The sequence below is a fragment of the Tursiops truncatus genome, chromosome 3, assembly GCF_011762595.2.
Source record: "Tursiops truncatus isolate mTurTru1 chromosome 3, mTurTru1.mat.Y, whole genome shotgun sequence".
NCBI classification, from domain to species: Eukaryota; Metazoa; Chordata; class Mammalia; order Artiodactyla; family Delphinidae; genus Tursiops; species Tursiops truncatus.
Window position 1 is genome coordinate 97,657,552 of NC_047036.1, and position 17,490 is coordinate 97,675,041.

The 17,490-nt window shown below is 34.6% G+C and overlaps 1 protein-coding gene across 5 annotated transcripts in view; it reads left to right on the forward strand.

Annotated features, from left to right (window-relative positions):
• Positions 1-17,490, forward strand: part of DMXL1 (Dmx like 1) — a 259,666-nt gene that overhangs the window by 28,354 nt on the left and 213,822 nt on the right. For all 5 annotated transcript variants that reach the window (XM_033853102.2, XM_073802431.1, XM_073802432.1 and 2 more), the window contains exons 5-9: positions 4,059-4,191; positions 8,908-8,974; positions 10,253-10,431; positions 14,540-14,729; positions 16,268-16,436. In XM_033853102.2, the coding sequence (XP_033708993.1) occupies positions 4,059-4,191; positions 8,908-8,974; positions 10,253-10,431; positions 14,540-14,729; positions 16,268-16,436 (738 nt within the window). The remainder of the gene's footprint in view (positions 1-4,058; positions 4,192-8,907; positions 8,975-10,252; positions 10,432-14,539; positions 14,730-16,267; positions 16,437-17,490) is intronic.

The window sequence follows — 17,490 nt, forward strand, 5'->3', positions numbered from 1 at the left end:
GGTTAGTACTTCATTGAGGCTGGAGTGAGTCTGGTGATGAGATAAGAATACAGCATATATGGAAAGCCTTTACAGTCATGTGAAGAATTAAAGAATTTTAATTTAATTCCTTTTAATTGTATAAAATGTATAGGTTTTTGAAAATGGCTAGTGACAGGCTAAGATTTATGGTTTTGCCAGATTTTTCTGGTAGCAGTAACTTAGAATGATCAGACACAAGAGGAACAGGAAGATAAAGACTGTATTATCTATAATTACCTTTGGAAAGTGTGCATTCACAGTAGTCTGAAAGAGAAATAAGAACTTATTTCAGTGCCTTTATCATAGTAGGTGCTCAATTAATATGGCGTGACTAATGAAAGGAATACATGGATATGAAATGCATTTAGGTAGTCGAATTGACATTACTTGACAACTGGATTTCACATTATTCTGAGGGTATCTTTGATCACAAGAAGAGTGATATGTAGGAGTTAGAGATAGTGGAACATAAATTTTATTTGGATGTATGGAATTTGAGATGCTTGCATATCCTATAACAGTATTCATTAGATTGTTAGAAATTTGAATCTAAATTTATGAAAGAAGTTATCTTTGGAGCATAGAACTAGAAGTCATCAGTTAAGATAGATAAGATAAATTTTAATATAGTAGATAAAATGGCTGAGAAAAAATGTAAATTTAGAATACGAAGTTCAGAACCTTGGGAAATTATTTTAGAAGGTAAAAGAGATTATCTTAGATTAAATAAAAATCACATAATGTTTTAAGATGTTTTTTCTCATGAGATTGATGCTTACTAGCTGGTAGCCTACAGGTATATTTTATGCATACAGTGAAAAGAGTAAAAATTTGTCCTGGGTTCAAATTTGGCATTTAGTACAGCACTTTGAATATAACTCTACTCTGGATAGGGTCGCTGATGTCCGGTTTATGCCTGTTTCCTTATAAGATTATTAGCAGTGTCACCTTTACTTTCACAAGTGTTCCTATTTGGATGATAAATTATATGGTTACTCTGTGATAACACTACAATTTATTATAATTATTTGTTTACCCTTTTTTTTATTAGGCAAGGGCTTAGAATCTATTTTATTCAGTATTTTATTTATTTTTAGGGGTCCATCATATATTAAGCTCTCAATAAATGTTTACATATATGACTACAAGTTTTGTGATCATGAGCAGATTACTTAACATATCAAGAATGGTTAACTCACTTTAAATTAAGGTAATATCTATTTCACAAGATAGTTTTTTAATGATCAGATATGGTAGTATATATGAAAGTAGTTGGTACTTTCTGTAAAAAGGTATTTATGTAGGTACTTACCTATAAAAATATTGTTAGCAAGTGAACTGGCTACTTGAAGTCTCATGAATAACTGTAATAAAAACATTTATTATTTGAATTGAGTGATATTTCTTTAGTAATGACATAGTAGTTGCCTGGAATTTTTGTACCTGCAGTCTGTAAGTACTAATTCTTTAGAAGGTAGTATTGATATTGTTATTGATATTGACAGTATTTTAGTTCTTCTAAAATCATCATTACAGAGTAGTATTAGAAGATAACTACTTATTTTCTTAACATATCTAGTAGTGACTTGCCAGTATTTCATGACCATTATCTTTTAAATCATGATTTATTTAAAATTCACATAAAAGTTTATCATTTTTCTTTTTATAATCAAAAAGTTTAAAATTTAAGTGGTTTGGTTGAGAAATGGGTTATTACTGTAATATATATTGGGGAGCTATTATTACTTTTGTAAATGAACTTTGTAATTATTTATATAAACAGATTTAGAATATATTAAGTGAAATACTAGTATTTCGGTTTTGATGAATATTTACTTATTAGTATATGCCAGGTATTGGGATATAAAGAATATTTTTCAGATGGTGCTAGTAAACTGACTATAGTGCCTTTGTGTTGTCTCCAAACGCACTATTGCATCTTGCTTAAATCATAAGACTTACTATTTTAGACTTAATGCTTTTTTTTCCTACTTTGATATCTATACTTCTGCCTTTCTGTTCAAATCAATGTATTATGCCATACCTTACCTACTTTTGTTTCATTCCATAACTGGGATGAATTATTTTGTGTTCTATATTAATTTCTTAATCCTTCATGGGTTACCTTAGTTTCACCTTTAGTTTATGTTAAAGAAAACTTGTCAAAACTGAACGTATAGATACAGAGAACAGATTGGTAGTTGTCAGAGGCAGTGGGCTGGAGTAGGGTGGGGTGGGATTGGGGAGAGTAGATGAAATAGGTGAAGGTACAAACTTTCAGTTATGAAATAAATAAATCCTGGGATGTAATGTATGACATAGTGACTATGCTTAATAATTCTGTATTGTGTATTTGAAAGTTGCTAAGAGAAAGTAGATCTTAAAGTTCTCATCATAAGAAAAAACATTGTAGCCATGTGTGGTGATGAATGTTAAGGAGACTTATTGTGGTGGTCATTTCACACTGTATACAAATATTGAATCATTATGTTGTAACCTGAAACTAATACAATGATACATGTCAGTTACATCTCAGTAAAAAAAAGAAAACGTATGTATGTTGCTAAGCTAAACAGTGGAATGATAACCATATTTAAATGGAATGTCTCATTAGTATCAATACTTTCTGGGCTGTTTTTATCTGTCTATAGGACTTTCCACCTAGTTGCTATTATTTATTGAGCTTCTGCTAAGTGCCTAGCCTGTGCTAGATATGTAATACATATTATAGCTAATTCTTAAAACAGCTCTACACAAACTTCTAATTTTATAGGTGAGAAAATTGAGACTCAGAGGTTGCCCAACTCGATCAAATTCACATAGCTGATTGAGTAACTTATTTGGGATTTAGACACAAGGATTTCTGATCTAAAGTCAGTGTTTTGCCACAGACTCACTTTTTAAATAAAGTGATCTTTCCAGAGAGATAGAATGCCTTATTTATTGTCAGCTTTTTGGCCAAAATTGTACTGCCTTTATTTTCTTTGATAGCACAATCTTCCACTCAATTCCCCAAGTCATAAAGTTGGAATCTCTCCTTGAAACCTCTTGTATCTCTCTGTTTTTTACTTGGTGTCATGCCATGAAAATTCTGTTCTTTTTTTTGAAATGGCTTTTAAATCCATGCTTATTACTTTAATATTTGATTCAGATCCTCATGATTTCCCATCTGTATTTATTATAGTCATTTAACCAGATTTCCCAGCGTCTTACATTTTTCCTAATCTTGCCTATCTCTAGAGTTATAAAGAATCATAATTTACCCTTCTTTGTTTACTGGAGTTTTTGAAAGTATGGTGAAAATTATGGATTATCTCTCTAGAAAAATGCGCAAAGTATACCTATAACTTTTGCATGTATGTCATTGGAAGGAGGTTTATGGGCATCTTAGGTCCATCTGTTGACAGCCCCTCCCAGTTGAGACCCCTTGTTCTAAAATACAGATACACTTATGTAAACTACACCCCCCTAAATAAAACCTTTAACTTCCAGCTACCTATAACAAACTCTGAACTCTTTATGAACCTCAAAAATGCTTCACAATATGATCCCTTTTTTCCAAACTTATTTCTTTTTCTAAGTCTACTACGTACCTTATCCCTTAACTATAATGAGATTATGAGGCATTCTCTGGAATATATTTGAACTTGCATGTTTTCATGCTTCTGTTCATAATATTTCTCTACTGGAATGTGAACCCATCATGAAAAAGGACAGTCTTTCATTTCTTATTGTATTGCCAGTGCCTAGCACAGTGCCTGTTACAAAGAAGATGCTCATTAAATGTTTGTTGGATGAGAGATGATAAGATCTGTTCCCTTTTTTGTCTTAAGTTTCTTCAACAAAGTTAAAATATAGCCTTACTCCCCCATACCCCAAATCTCTTTTTTGTTATTTGACTTTTTAAAAAAGTTGTATTATCTTTATAGTATTATATACAACTCTTGAGCATGTACTTAACTCACTAATTAAATACCTAAATAATAATTGGTGAATGATATATATATATTATTTTTTTTGATATATATATATTTTAGGCAATCGTCTTTTAACTGGTTCTAGCTGTTTGCAACTGTGGTCCAGTGCTAACTTGGAGAAATCAGCTGAAGATGAAAATCCAGATAAAACAGATCTTAACTTTGGGGATTGGAGATGCATTTGGCATTGCAAGTAAGCAATTAATTAGGGGATTAAACCAATAAACCTGTTCCATGTGGTCTTATATTATAAATGCATTTTAGTTGGTGTAAAACCATACTAACATAAAAAGTATTGATTTTGACATGCCTTTTCTTATATACAGAGGATTCACCATTTCCCATGTTCTGCAGACCCTTTTTTACTTTTTTTAAATTGTTGAATAAAACAACTAGGGAGAAACATAGAAATGTGTTAGGCCTATATGAAGATAGTTAAATAAGAACTTGCTAAATTATACAAAAGGAGACAGAGACACCTGTCATGATTTTGAATGGAAATTTTCCTATTGTGAAGAAGTATATTTTTCCCAGACTAATCTGTATGTTGAACATCATCCTTATCAAAATCTCATTGGAATTTCTACTTTTGAGCATAGTTCAAATTTTATTTAAAAGGACAAATATGGGAAAATCAGGAAAATCCTGAAAGAAGAAAAGAATGAAGATATACAGTATAGTAAAATGAATTCTAAAGCTACAACTGGTCAAGCAGTTTGTTGTTGATACAGGAACAGATAGATTAGGGTCCAGGGTTAGACACAATTATACATGGAGATTCAGTATATAAGGTGGCATTTTACATCAGTGGGGCAACTTGCTAGCTCTGTGGTGGAGAAAATGACGTTAGAATCTCTTTCATACTTGGCACCAAAATAAATTTCAAAGGAAGAAGAAGCAATATCTATACAATGAAAAAATTTTAGAAGAAAATATCGGTGAATTGTCATAGTTTAATACTACCATGTCCAGTATGATAGCCTCATTTCACTTGAGCCCTTGAAATATGGCTAGACTTAACTGAGATGTCCTAAAAGTATGAAATGAACACTAGATTTCAAAAACTTTGCACAAAGAAAAAAATGTAAAACTCTTATTAAATTTTAATTGATCACACATTAAAATGATAATATTTTTGATATATTGGATTAAATAAAATATACTTAATTTTACCTGTTTCCTTTAACTTTTTTAAATGTCACTACTAGGAAATTAAAAATTACATATTGGGCTAACATTTATCATTTGTGTTCTATCACTGTTGGATGAGAAGTGCTATTTTAGAGTTATGGAAAAAATTTCTAAGTATGACACCAAAAGTAGAAACTGAAAGGAAAGAAAAGGAAAAAATTAATAGTTTTGTGTATCAATAAAAAATTTCTGTAAAGCAAAAAGACCATAAGGAAAAGAACCAAAAACTTGTTGGGAAATATGTGCAATTTTGGGTTAATGCCTTTTTTAAAAGGAGGTCTTAAAAATTAACTAGAAAATAACATATCTCAAAAGTAAACAAAAATGGACAATGAAGAGAAATTTTTTTTGAGAAAAATTTTAAACAGTAGTACATATGAGTAATGAGCATATTAAGAGTTGATTGACTTCACTCAAAATCATAAAGAAGAGAATGAATAATACCTATTACGAGTGAGTGGAGGAAAGGTATTCTTATATACTCTTAATAAGGGCATACAATTGGTATCATCTTTCTAGAGATCAATTTGGAAGTATGAATCAACAGGCTTAATTTTTCTTATGCCCTTTAGATAGCAAGTCCAAGTTTCTTTCATTCATTCAACAAATATTTGTTGAGTGCTTATCATGTTCCAGACAGTCGTAAAAGCGCTTAGAATATAGCTGTGAACACATAGGGGGAGATAGACAATACACCATAAATCAGTATGACAGGATGTTAGGAATGGCATTCTTCCTGAGTCAGTTTTACATATTTTTAAAATTCTTATTTTATTTTTTAAAATTTTGGCTGTGTTGGGTCTTCGTTGCTGCGTGCGGGCTTTCTCTAATTACGGCGAGCGGGGGCTAGTCTTCGTTGCAGTGCACTGGCTTCTCATTGTGGTGGCTTCTCTTGTTGCGGAGCACGGGCTCTAGGCGTGCAGGCTTCAGTAGTTGTGGCTCGCAGGCTCTAGAGCACAGGCTCAGCAGTTGTGGTGCACGGGCTTAGTTGCGTGTGGGATCCTCCCAGACCAGGGCTCGAACCCGTGTCCCCTGCACTGGCAGGTGGATTCTTAACTACTGCGCCACCCGGGAAGTCCCCTGAGTCAGTTTCATATGAAGCAGTAAAGGGTACAAATCAGATACCAAAGTCAGAGTAAGGCAGACCTCCTATATGTATAGAATATACAAAGGAGATTTCAAAGGAGCTGGTTCTGTGTTATTTTGCACCCCCTCAGCCAGATCATGGGTGTTAAAAAGGGTTTACATGTAGAGAGGAAATAAGATTTTGCAAAGATAGTTCTTTAGAAAGAGCTAATGGGGGAGAGAAGAACAAAGAAGTGCTATAGTGCCTTCACTGCAGATCTAGTAAGGGGATTCCTTGGGTTGAACTGAGAATTTGAAATGTATTTCTTGCATTTGGGAGAGGGGAAGGATATTAAGTTAAATCATAATCAGAGTTATACAGTGGGAACTTGGACTAGACATACTAATTGTTTATTTGAGGTGGTTTGTTATTTAAGTAAGCAATAAAGCCTTGGACTAGAAACTATGCCAGTTTTATTTTAGAATCAACTGAAGATTACACTAACTGGAATACATTTCAAAGTTGGGTTTGATCATACATTTGTGGTGCATTTAGAACACTGCTAATACCTGTTAGAAGAGGACCAGTAGGTACGATAGAGAATAATTAAGTAGGGTAGGGGGAAGAAGAGTAGAGGTGACATTTGAGTATAGACCTGAAGGAAGTGAGTGAGTAAGCTATGTGTGTGGATCTTCTAGTGAAGAACGTTGTAGGAGGAGGGAACTAGTGCAAGGCTCTGAGGTAAAAGTGTATGTTACCTTGTGGCTGGAGTAAAGTGAACAAAGTGAGGAGTAATAGGGGAGTCAGGAGTCAGCTTATAGGTTATTGTGAAGCTTTTGCCTTTTATTTTGAGTGAGTTGGGAAGGCCTTGGGGGTTTTAAGCAGAGGGTGTGTTGAGATCTAGTGGATTGGCCAAAAAGTTCGTTCGGCTAGTGAATACGTTCAATAAAGTTCTTCGTGAAAATGAAAAATGTCTCTTATTTTTACTTAAAACCAAACGAACTTTCTGGCCAACCCAGTAATTCTCTTTTAAAAGAATTGCTTTAGCTACTGTTTTAAGAAAAGACTGTAGGGGCAACAAGGTCACAATCATGGAGACCAGACTTTTAATTATTTGTTTTAAAGATGTCCTTAGGATTAACCAGATGCATAAAAATGTGTGTGCAAAAATGTTCATTGTACTACTTAATGTTCATGACATATTTTAAAATAAATATTACAAAGCAGATTGTAAATATGGCATCAGTTTCCATCTCCTTCCCCACACCCTTCCACAGAAAGTAGATGGAGAGGGAATATGGAAGAGGTCTGGAAGTCAGTGTATTAAAATGTTAACAGTGATTTTGCATGGGAATGAGTGTTGTGGTAATGGATGATTTTATTTTCTTCCTTTCACCCATTTGTATCAATATTTTCTCTTACGTATTTGTAACATTTAAAATCAGGGGAGGGACTTCCCTGGTGGTCCAGTGGTTAAGACTCTGCGCTCCCAATGCAGGGCAGCTGGGTTCGATCCCTGGTCGGGGAACTAGATCCCACATGCCGCTATTAGGAGCCCGCATGCCGCAACTAAAAGATTCCGAGTGCCACAACTAAAGATCCTGCACGCAGCAACGAAGATCCTGCGTGCCGCAGTAAGACCCGGCACAGCCAAACAAACAAATAAGCAAACAAATATTTTTTAGAAATCAGGGGGAAAAAGTTATTTTTATTTGGAATGAAATGTGACAAAATATCTCTTTGGCCTGCTTTACAAATAAATTTAGGATGAATCTATCTAAGCATGAACTTGGGTAAAGAAAAGGAAAGCAATCACAGTGAGAAGTGTCTTGAGATTAGTATATACAGGTAGCCAGAAGGGAAGGTGATGAAGGGAAATGAGCCAAAGCTCCTTGGAGAAGAAAAGACAACTATGTACCAAGTATGTTGGTGAACTTGGAAGGCCGAATCCATGATAGTTGCAAGTCTCCCATTAACCCATACATAATCTTTAATTATGCAAATGCTGCCTTAAGGCAGAATTCATTTTAAAATACTGATTTACTGTCCTTGTAAATGTATGCTGGAATATAAGTATCTATGGCTCCGGAAATTAGGTTTCCAGATTAAAAAATGAAACCTTTCTTTCTCACATCCTAAGGGAATGAGACCTATGGCTCTTTTGTCTTAAGCTTTGAAGACTGACAAGTCAGGGCTTCCCTGGTGGCGCAGTGGTTGAGAGTCTGCCTTCCGATGCAGGGGACACGGGTTCGTGCCCCAGTCCGGGAAGATCCCACAAGCCGCGGAGCGGCTAGGCCTGTGAGCTATGGCTGCTGAGCCTGCTCGTCTGGAGCCTGTGCTCCGCAACGGGAGAGGCCACAACAGTGAGAGGCCCGCGTACTGCAAAAAAAAAAAAAAAAAAGACTGACAAGTCATTCCTTACATGATTCTTATGCATGGATATTTTTACATAAAAAATAATTTTTATATTTAATATTAAGTTTTCTATTTTTTAATTTATTTTATATTTATGAGATATAAGCGAGTGTGAAACTTGTTTTATCACAAAATTTTCTATTTGAAGCAAATTGCTGAATATAGTTTAGAGAAGTAATGTTGCATTCTCTTATTTAATTTTCCTTGAAAATTATTTCTTGTCTGTTTAATTTACAGAACTGCTTCCCAAGTTCATTTAATGAAGTTTTCACCAGATGGAGAATTTTTTGCCACTGCTGGGAAGGTAATTTGTAAAAATACTATTGTCAAGTTGTGTTTATGGTATAGTTTGAAATGTCAAAAAAAATTAGCTGGCTTCATTAAGTTGAAAACATTTTCTGTTAAAAATGTTAAGTAGCAAAAATTGGCTAAATATAGTGTTAAAGGCAGTATGGTATAATTGAAACAACGTAGATCAAAGGTAGATCTGGGTATAAATTTGCCATTTACCAACTGTTTGATCTTGGGCAAGTAGTTACTCTCTTTGAGCCTTGGTTTTCTCATGTATAAACTGAGGATGATAGTACCCACCTCATAGGTCGTTGATCATCAGATTAGTTTAGACAGTGTATGTAAAGTGACTGGCACAGAGTCATGGATGAAGTATACTGTCAATAATCAACTATAACTACTGTTTATGTTATCTTTTAGCTGACAGCTATATTAGGCTGTATTTACAGTAAAAGAATTTACAGACTTTCTAGAAGGACATTTGTAACTTTTTTTTGTTATTACCTGTTTATTTTAGAATAATGTATTCCCTTGAAATTATTTTATTTTTAATCATTGGTTCACAGAGCACTTTACATACAACTAATAGTCTGAAGTTATTGTTCCCATGGCTCAAAACCTGCAGACTAAGAATATGAGATATACCTTAAACCCTCAGTGAGGTTTTTTTAGGATAAAAGTAGAGCTGTTTAATCTAATTGACTTTACAGTCAGCTTTGGGAATGCAATTAATAGCTTAAGAACAGAACCTGGTACGTGCTAGTCTCTCTTGTTCTTGCTTTCCTTCTCAAATTAGGAGATGCAATTTTGATTGTGCTTAGAATATTTTACATAGTAGTAGTTGCTAACTAGTTATCATCAACATTTTCTTTGAACATTCACATGGTAATTTATAAAAACTGTGTTTTCAAAAATCACCAGTCTTTTGAAGTCTGCTAATGGTAATGCTTTCTTATTTGGTATTTGGCTAAGTGGGCACGTGAAGCCCTAACTTCATCTTTAGGTCTTTCCTAAATGACTTTATTTTCCATACCAAATGGTAACTAGCATTTTCCTTGAACCAACCCTTGCAAAATACACACATCCACACACATTAATTCTTAAAGAACAGTTAAGGAATGCTAGTAGAAAAGTATCAGAATCAGAGATTTTCTTCCTAATTTCTCCATGCCCAACTCCTCTTCACATCCCTAAGTTCCTTTCATTGGGGAGAAAAATCTTACTTTTGGTATTTGACTTAACCTTTAATTTAATTCTGATCTGGATGTTTTTTGTTTTTTTTTCCCCTTAGGATGACTGTCTTTTAAAGGTATGGTATAATGTAGAAAACTGGCGGACATCTGTTACCTCTCCAGATAAAAGTTCAGAAAAACAATCCCAAGGAGAAATTGACTTTTCTTTTGTATATCTGGCCCATCCTCGAGCTGTAAATGGATTTTCCTGGCGTAAAACAAGCAAATATATGCCTAGGTCAGTGGATTAGTCATTTTTCCCATGTATTAAGAGAACATCATCTTTGTGACTTTGACTGCTTTTCTCACTTTGAGAATCATTCCTTTAGGATTTTTGCCTATGAAGATTCAAGTAATACTAGATCGTTCTTGGACTGCAAACCTCTGGCCACCGGTCAACTATGGTTGACGGTTAAGAGGAGAGCCATATGAAAGGATAATTTACCTCTAGATCAGATATCTTTAAGTGACAGAGTTGTGCATCGTTTTCTTCTCTATGTTATGTATCCAATTCTTTCATCTCTTAATCATTCTCCAAATTGCCATTTGCATCAACTTTTTCACATTTCACTCCCTTATCTTGTCCCTTCTATATCTCCTCTGGTTTCCCTTTTTTTTTTTTTTTAATTAAAAAAAGAAAGGCTTTATTGAGAACATATACCATAAGGCCTCAAATATTTCTTTAACTGCACCCAGCATCTTTGAGGAGAAGTGCATGGGTTAATACATTATGATGCCGTAAACTATTAGTTTAACCTACACATGCATGCACAAACACACCTGTTAGTACTTTTCTTTTTTCCTGTAGTCCTTGCAAGACTTGATAATCCTGTTGAATTTTTGCCTATATTTAGTAAGTTACAGAGCTATTGTATTACTTAAGTATAGGTAGAAATCCTTTTTGTTCCACATGGCCATTTTCAATTTGGCCACACTATGGATCAGTACAGGTTTTCCCTTATCTTTTTGTCATCTGAGATGTCTTAAGCTGATCCATGGTAGCATACCTAGATCATTTGTTGACTTTAGTTTTGCTCTTCTGAGCCAGCAGAGTATACCTAGATTTTTTAAAAATTATTTTAGACGTTTTTTAGAGCAGTTTCAGATTCACAGCAAAGCTGAAGGGAAGGTACAGAGATTTCTCACATAATCCTGTCCCCCACATATGCACAGCCTCCCCCATTTTCAACATCCTCCACCAGAGTGATACATTTGTTACAGTTGATGCTTATTTCAACACATTATTTTCACTTAAAGTTCATAGTTTACTTTGTGGTTCACTCTTGGTGTTGTACATTCGATGGGTTTGGATAAGTGTATAATGGCATATATCCATCATTGTTATACCTAGACTTTTTTGAGCTATTTTGGAGTGCAGTAGTTACCATTCTTCCTACCTCAGTCCTACAGTCTAACAAAGCATAGGAGTAGGACACTGTAGGTACAGTGATGGTTCTTTTGTTAGAAGTATGTTTCACAGTTTTTGGGCCAAGGGAGAGTGGTGTGGGCAATCTGTATTGTTAGCAAAAGCACCTTTACTCCAGCTTCACTTTGAGAACTGTTGCTCTAGTACCTCTGAGATCATTGCCCACACGTATAAAAACGTGTTTAGAATAGAATGAGCTATGACAAATGTAAAGTAAAAATAGCTGTCATCACAAACTGTTAACCTTTTAGAACTATCACAAGATTACATTATTTCGGAGGCTGATTTCTTCTTCTATTCCAGGTATTTTCATATGCAGCCAGTTAGACCACCAGAATACTAAAAATGAGGCTTGTGAAATATTTTATCTTTTGAGAGAGGACAGTCACATCTACTCCTGACCTAGTTCACTTAGTGTTGGCAAAAGTGATCACGGTGGATACAGAGGCAGTACCTTAAACTGGGGCATTACGAATGCCCAATGACAGCAAAAAGGCATATTAAGGGTTTTTTTTTTGCCCTGCTTATTTTATTTCTTATCAACTAAATTCTGCAACATAGGGAGCTGATACAGAGCTAGACTTTTCTGTTAGTTACGGCATCTTTTCAAGGTTTCCAGAATTTCATTTTTGGATCCATTTCACTAAAGAACCAGCTAATCTCCCTTAGTTCTTTTAGTTTTCATTTTTGTTTCACCAGCTGCCTGCAGATATATAGTGGGAAGGCTGACCCTTTCTCATGAGGATGAAAGAGATCCCATCAAAGACCATTATCCTTTCTGATATGGAATCTTAAAATTAAGATGCTTAACCAGATGGTAATACTTTATATAAAGGGCCTGCTGGCTTGAGAGAGAAGAATGGGGAAGTGTTTGTAATGAGCATGTACTTCTTTACAAGTTAAAAATTGTTGTATGTAGGACAGGTTAGGAGGTCTGGTTATATCCCCCTAAAACGTCCAAAAGTTGGTTCTACATAACTAGTTTCAAAAGCATCTTAGCCTTTTGTTGCATCAACATAGGGCAGCTAAATAAAATAAAATTAAAAAAAAAAAGATAGGACAGCTGTTGCAGACACTTACCCATCACATGGTTGCCCATATAAGGTCATTCATTTATATATATATATATATATATATATATATATTTTTTTTTTTTTTTTTTGGTTGGGAGGGAGAGTGCTACACCTGAATATGATATGCTTATTGGAGAGAGAATAAGATACCTTGATGAAGTGAGGAAGGGGGGAGGTATTGCCTGAGCAGTGCCTCAAATACATCTGGATATTTCTTCTATGCCATGCTTATATTACCTGCCAGCTGTTTGTGAGGCGTGGCATTATTTGTAAGGCATGGTATCCTGAAGAGAGTCACGTGGGGTCGAAGCCCTGTCCATGCTTCTGAGTTTTGCAACTTTTTAGCTTGCTTTGTTGGTCTTGCCTAAGTTCTGTACCTCTCCTGATTGCTGTCTGTTCAGGCCTCTAGTCTCCTATCTTCTGCTCTTTCTTTATAAGCCTTCCCATTCTGCCATTTACTGATTGGCACTATGAACCTTGAACTTCCATATTGCCTTTTTGTATTTTCTTCTGTTTCTGTTTATTTTTAATCTCATTGCTACTGCTTGTGTGTATTTAAATGTACTAGAGAGAAACTAAGAGAGGGAAGGAGGGGAGGAAAAGGTCAGAGGGAGATAGAGGGAAAAAGAGGGAGAAAAATGAAGGAGGAAGAGGAGGGAGAGGCATAAGGCTGGGGAAAGGAAGGAGAAACAGAGGGTTTGGAAAGGTAAGAAGAAGGAGGGGCCCTAGGAAGGGGGTAGCGGTGAGAGGTAGGAGAGGTGGAAACGGAGGGTGGGTTGGAGAACGTGAGAAGCAGAGAATTATAGGAGAAAGCAGAGGGAGAGAAGCCCAGAGTAGATGGAAAGGGGAGAAAAGTAGGGGAGTATACACAGAGGGGGAGGGGAAGGGAGGGAGGTGTTAAAACAGAGGAGGGAATCTGAAGGAGAGAGCTACCAAGACAAAGAAAGCTGTTCTCCCTTTTCTTCCCCTTTGCTATTGTTCTTAAATCAAGTAGATACGTTTGTTTTAAAAAGTGACTACTACGGAATATTTTAATTTTTTTCTTTAACTTACTGGGTTACTTGATAGAAACCTACTTACTGATTGTTCTCTTTTAATCAGATATGTTTGAATAAGTGTCTGTTAGAGGATATTGCAACTATTTTTTTTTTTTTTTAATTTCCTGGGTTATCCAGTAGAAAGGTAGTCTTACTTAATAGGGTTTCAGCCTTTGAGCTCTTGATGCTTGTGGGGTTTATTAACATATATGTAATTGTTTTGTTATTATTTTGTGGGGTGGCAAGACAGTAAATTCACTGAAAGTCAAAAATGACTAATGAAGGAGGTGGCTAAAAAATCATGAATTTTTCTATTGCACTTGACTGCTTTTGTCATATGTTAGGCAAGGAAAGAGTAAGTGTACTGGTTACTTTAGCTTATTAGTGACAAGTGCATGTACCTTTACAGGAAGTAAAAATGAAGCATTGTGAAATAATTCAAATAAACATCCACTGAATAAATCAGAAAATTTTAATAGAAGAAGTCAGGTTTTTTCCTTGTTTATTAACTGAACAAGTATGGTATGATTTCAATTTTTGTTCTTTAGATGTAAGAAGAATCTTAGACTACTGAAACAGGAACTACTGAGTTCCAGGCAGAAAAGAATAGGTTAGCAAGCATTTGCTGTGATGAAATCAAATACCCAACTCAGTTGTAATGGCTTTGACTAAATACACTACATAAATGTATATTGACATTTTCTTCATTGATACCTTAGTTGTGTGCATTTAAATAATTATAGAAACATTGTAGAATGTGATACTGTGGGAAATTTATACTTTTGCCTCTAAAATCTTTTTATTCCTTAGGGCTTCTGTATGTAATGTACTGTTGACTTGCTGCAAAGATAACATATGTCGTCTTTGGGTAGAGACATTTTTACCAAATGATTGTTTGCTCTATGGAGGTGACTGCAGCCATTGGACTGAACCAATTAATTTAACAAATAACTTCAAGAGAAATGCTTCCAGTAAAGAACGAGTTCAGAATGCTTTAGATGTGAGTGTTTTTGTTAGATGTTATTTCCTACAAGTTTTAAAATCTTTCGTACATGGCCTTTTTTGTAACATTCATCTTAATTAATATTCAAAGTCATGGATAGTTATGAAAAAACATATATGTCTTAGGAAAACAGTTCTGAGAAGATTTTCGGGTGTTTTTGGGTTCAACAAGTTTTCTTAAGGATTTTGCCTAGCATAAAACTGCCTATAAAAGTTAACCTTAGGTTAACTGATGATAACAAAAGGATGATTATACTTGACTTAGCTAAAATAACGTAAATTAAGATCTGAGAATGCAAAGATTTGACTGTAAAAATAATTTATTATTTTTCTTTCTTTAGAGCTTGGGGTGTTCGTCCTGTCATAATTACAGGAATGATTAGAGTAGTTTATCAGATTCTGTTCTACCTTTGTTATCTTCCAAATCTCCAAGAACTTGAATTATTTACCTCACTAATTAAGATTGTATGGAAAGTAAAAGCCAGTTTTTGGTGTTGGGGGTAATTCAACATAGACTAGTTAACACAGATTCTTCTTATTATTTTCTTAATATTGAAAACAAGAAAGTGACCTAAAAATGATTTATCTTTGAATGTTTTGTATGAATATGGAACCACTATTTCTCAAATTTAGATAGTATTCTAGTGACACAGAATATCATTAAGTATATATTGTGTAGAGACTCAACCACTGATAGAATGGTTATGTGTAGTAATAGTTGAAAGAAGTCCTTGACTAGGAATCTGAAGACCTTTGTTTCACTTTTAGATGACCTTGTGTTCTCTATAAACTATTTTATCATATGAAAGATGAGAATAACAATATTTGCACTGTCTGCTTTATGGGTCAAATGAGATGATCTCTGTGAAAGTGCTTTGCAAACTATGAAATATCATCCTAATGTATCATGGTAGTTTTATTCAGTGCTTTGTGGTCATAGGAAGTAAACTGAGGATACGAAGAGAACAGTATACATAGGGACATCATTTTCCACACACACATTGTAAACTTTTTTAAGTTTAGGAAATTAATTCTCAGAAAATATTAAATAAAAATTTAAAGTATTGTGTGATGGTTAAAAGAAGAGTCAAGCAGTTTAAGTTCCAGGCTTATTCCAGGTTTCAATTTTGCTGTACAAAAGTACTGCAAGAGGGCTTCCCTGGTGGCGCAGTGGTTGAGAGTCCGCCTGCCGATGCAGGGGACACGGGTTCGTGCCCCGGTCCGGGAAGATCCCACATGCTGTGGAGTGGCTGGGCCCGTGAGCCATGGCCGCTGAGCCTGCGCTTCCAGAGCCTGTGCTCCGCAACAGGAGAGGCCACAACAGTGAGAGGCCCGCGTACCGCAAAAAAAATAAATAAATAAATAAATAAACAACAAAAAAAATACTGCAAGATATTTGTACATATAAACTTATCTGAAATAGGATATATGTACTATCTAACAATCATTATGTAACCTATACATATATGCTTATGACAATACAGGCATTAGTTTTACTTTGTTTTGCATTGTTTGACTTTGTTTTTATTCTCACAGGTAAATCTGAAACATTTTCGTAGAGGTCGGAGGAGATCACTTGCACTTGTAGCACATACTGGATACCTGCCACATCAGCAAGATCCTCATCATGTTCACAGGAACACTCCACTGCATGCCAATGCACTTTGCCACTTTCATATTGCAGCCAGCATCAACCCAGCCACGGGTAATAAAGCACTGTTCAGAAAATGTTTTTCAAATTGAGTAGATTGATTTTTATAACCAATAAGTTATACTTTTACTTTTTTAATAAGTAAAAAATTGTAGGTGACTTTCTTAGCTAACTTTTCATTTTAGCCAGCTCACTGATTATAGAAAAAGAAGTTTTTATTTACTTGTTTGCTTCTTAAGTCTGTGATTTGGTCTGTAATTTTAGATCTTGATAAGTCATTGAGATTCTGTATTTGATATCTGAGATTTGAGCTAATACATAACAAAGAGGTTAACACCTCAGAGTAGTATTTTATAATTATTGTATAGTTGTTCAAACGAAACCAATGTGTTTTGTACTTGATCTTTGGAGCCATTTCAGAAATAGGGCAGAAGTATGTAGAAATTATAACTGGAAGAATTAAGAAACTTATCACTGTAGTCAAATAGGTACTATGAAACAGACTGAAAGATCTAGAATACCTGGGTTTATCTATGAATTTGAAGACTGAAGTGTTTATCATTTTAGTAAATATTTTCTGTGAGTTTAAAAACCAAGTGGTCACAGTTGGGGGCATTTAAAGTGGAACCTTAGAATATTACTGGGAAAAAAGTTAAAAATAATATTTGCACATGATAAATGCCATCTGTACAGGAAGTGTAAAGTAAAATCCTCCTTTTACCTCTATTCCACCCTAGTCTTCCTTCCCAGAAGATAACCACTGTTGATGAGTTTTTATGTATTTTGAGATATTCTTAAACATAAATTAAGCATAACCTATTTCCATATAACACACTGGATTGCATTCTTCAAGAAACATAGCAATAAATACAGTCCATTAGTTACTTGAATCAAAGTGAGAAGTACTTTGATAAGTTAAAAAGTGCTGAGATACCTGTGGTAGGAATAAAGAGTATTTGCTGATTTTTAAAATTTTATATGGTTAACTACAGTCCCAGCTCTAAAAGAATCCAAAATCCATGAGCCATGAAAATGTAAATGGGAGAATATTGAATTATTTTTATTAAAAAATTGTTTTATTACCTTATCAAAAAATGTACATTGTCAG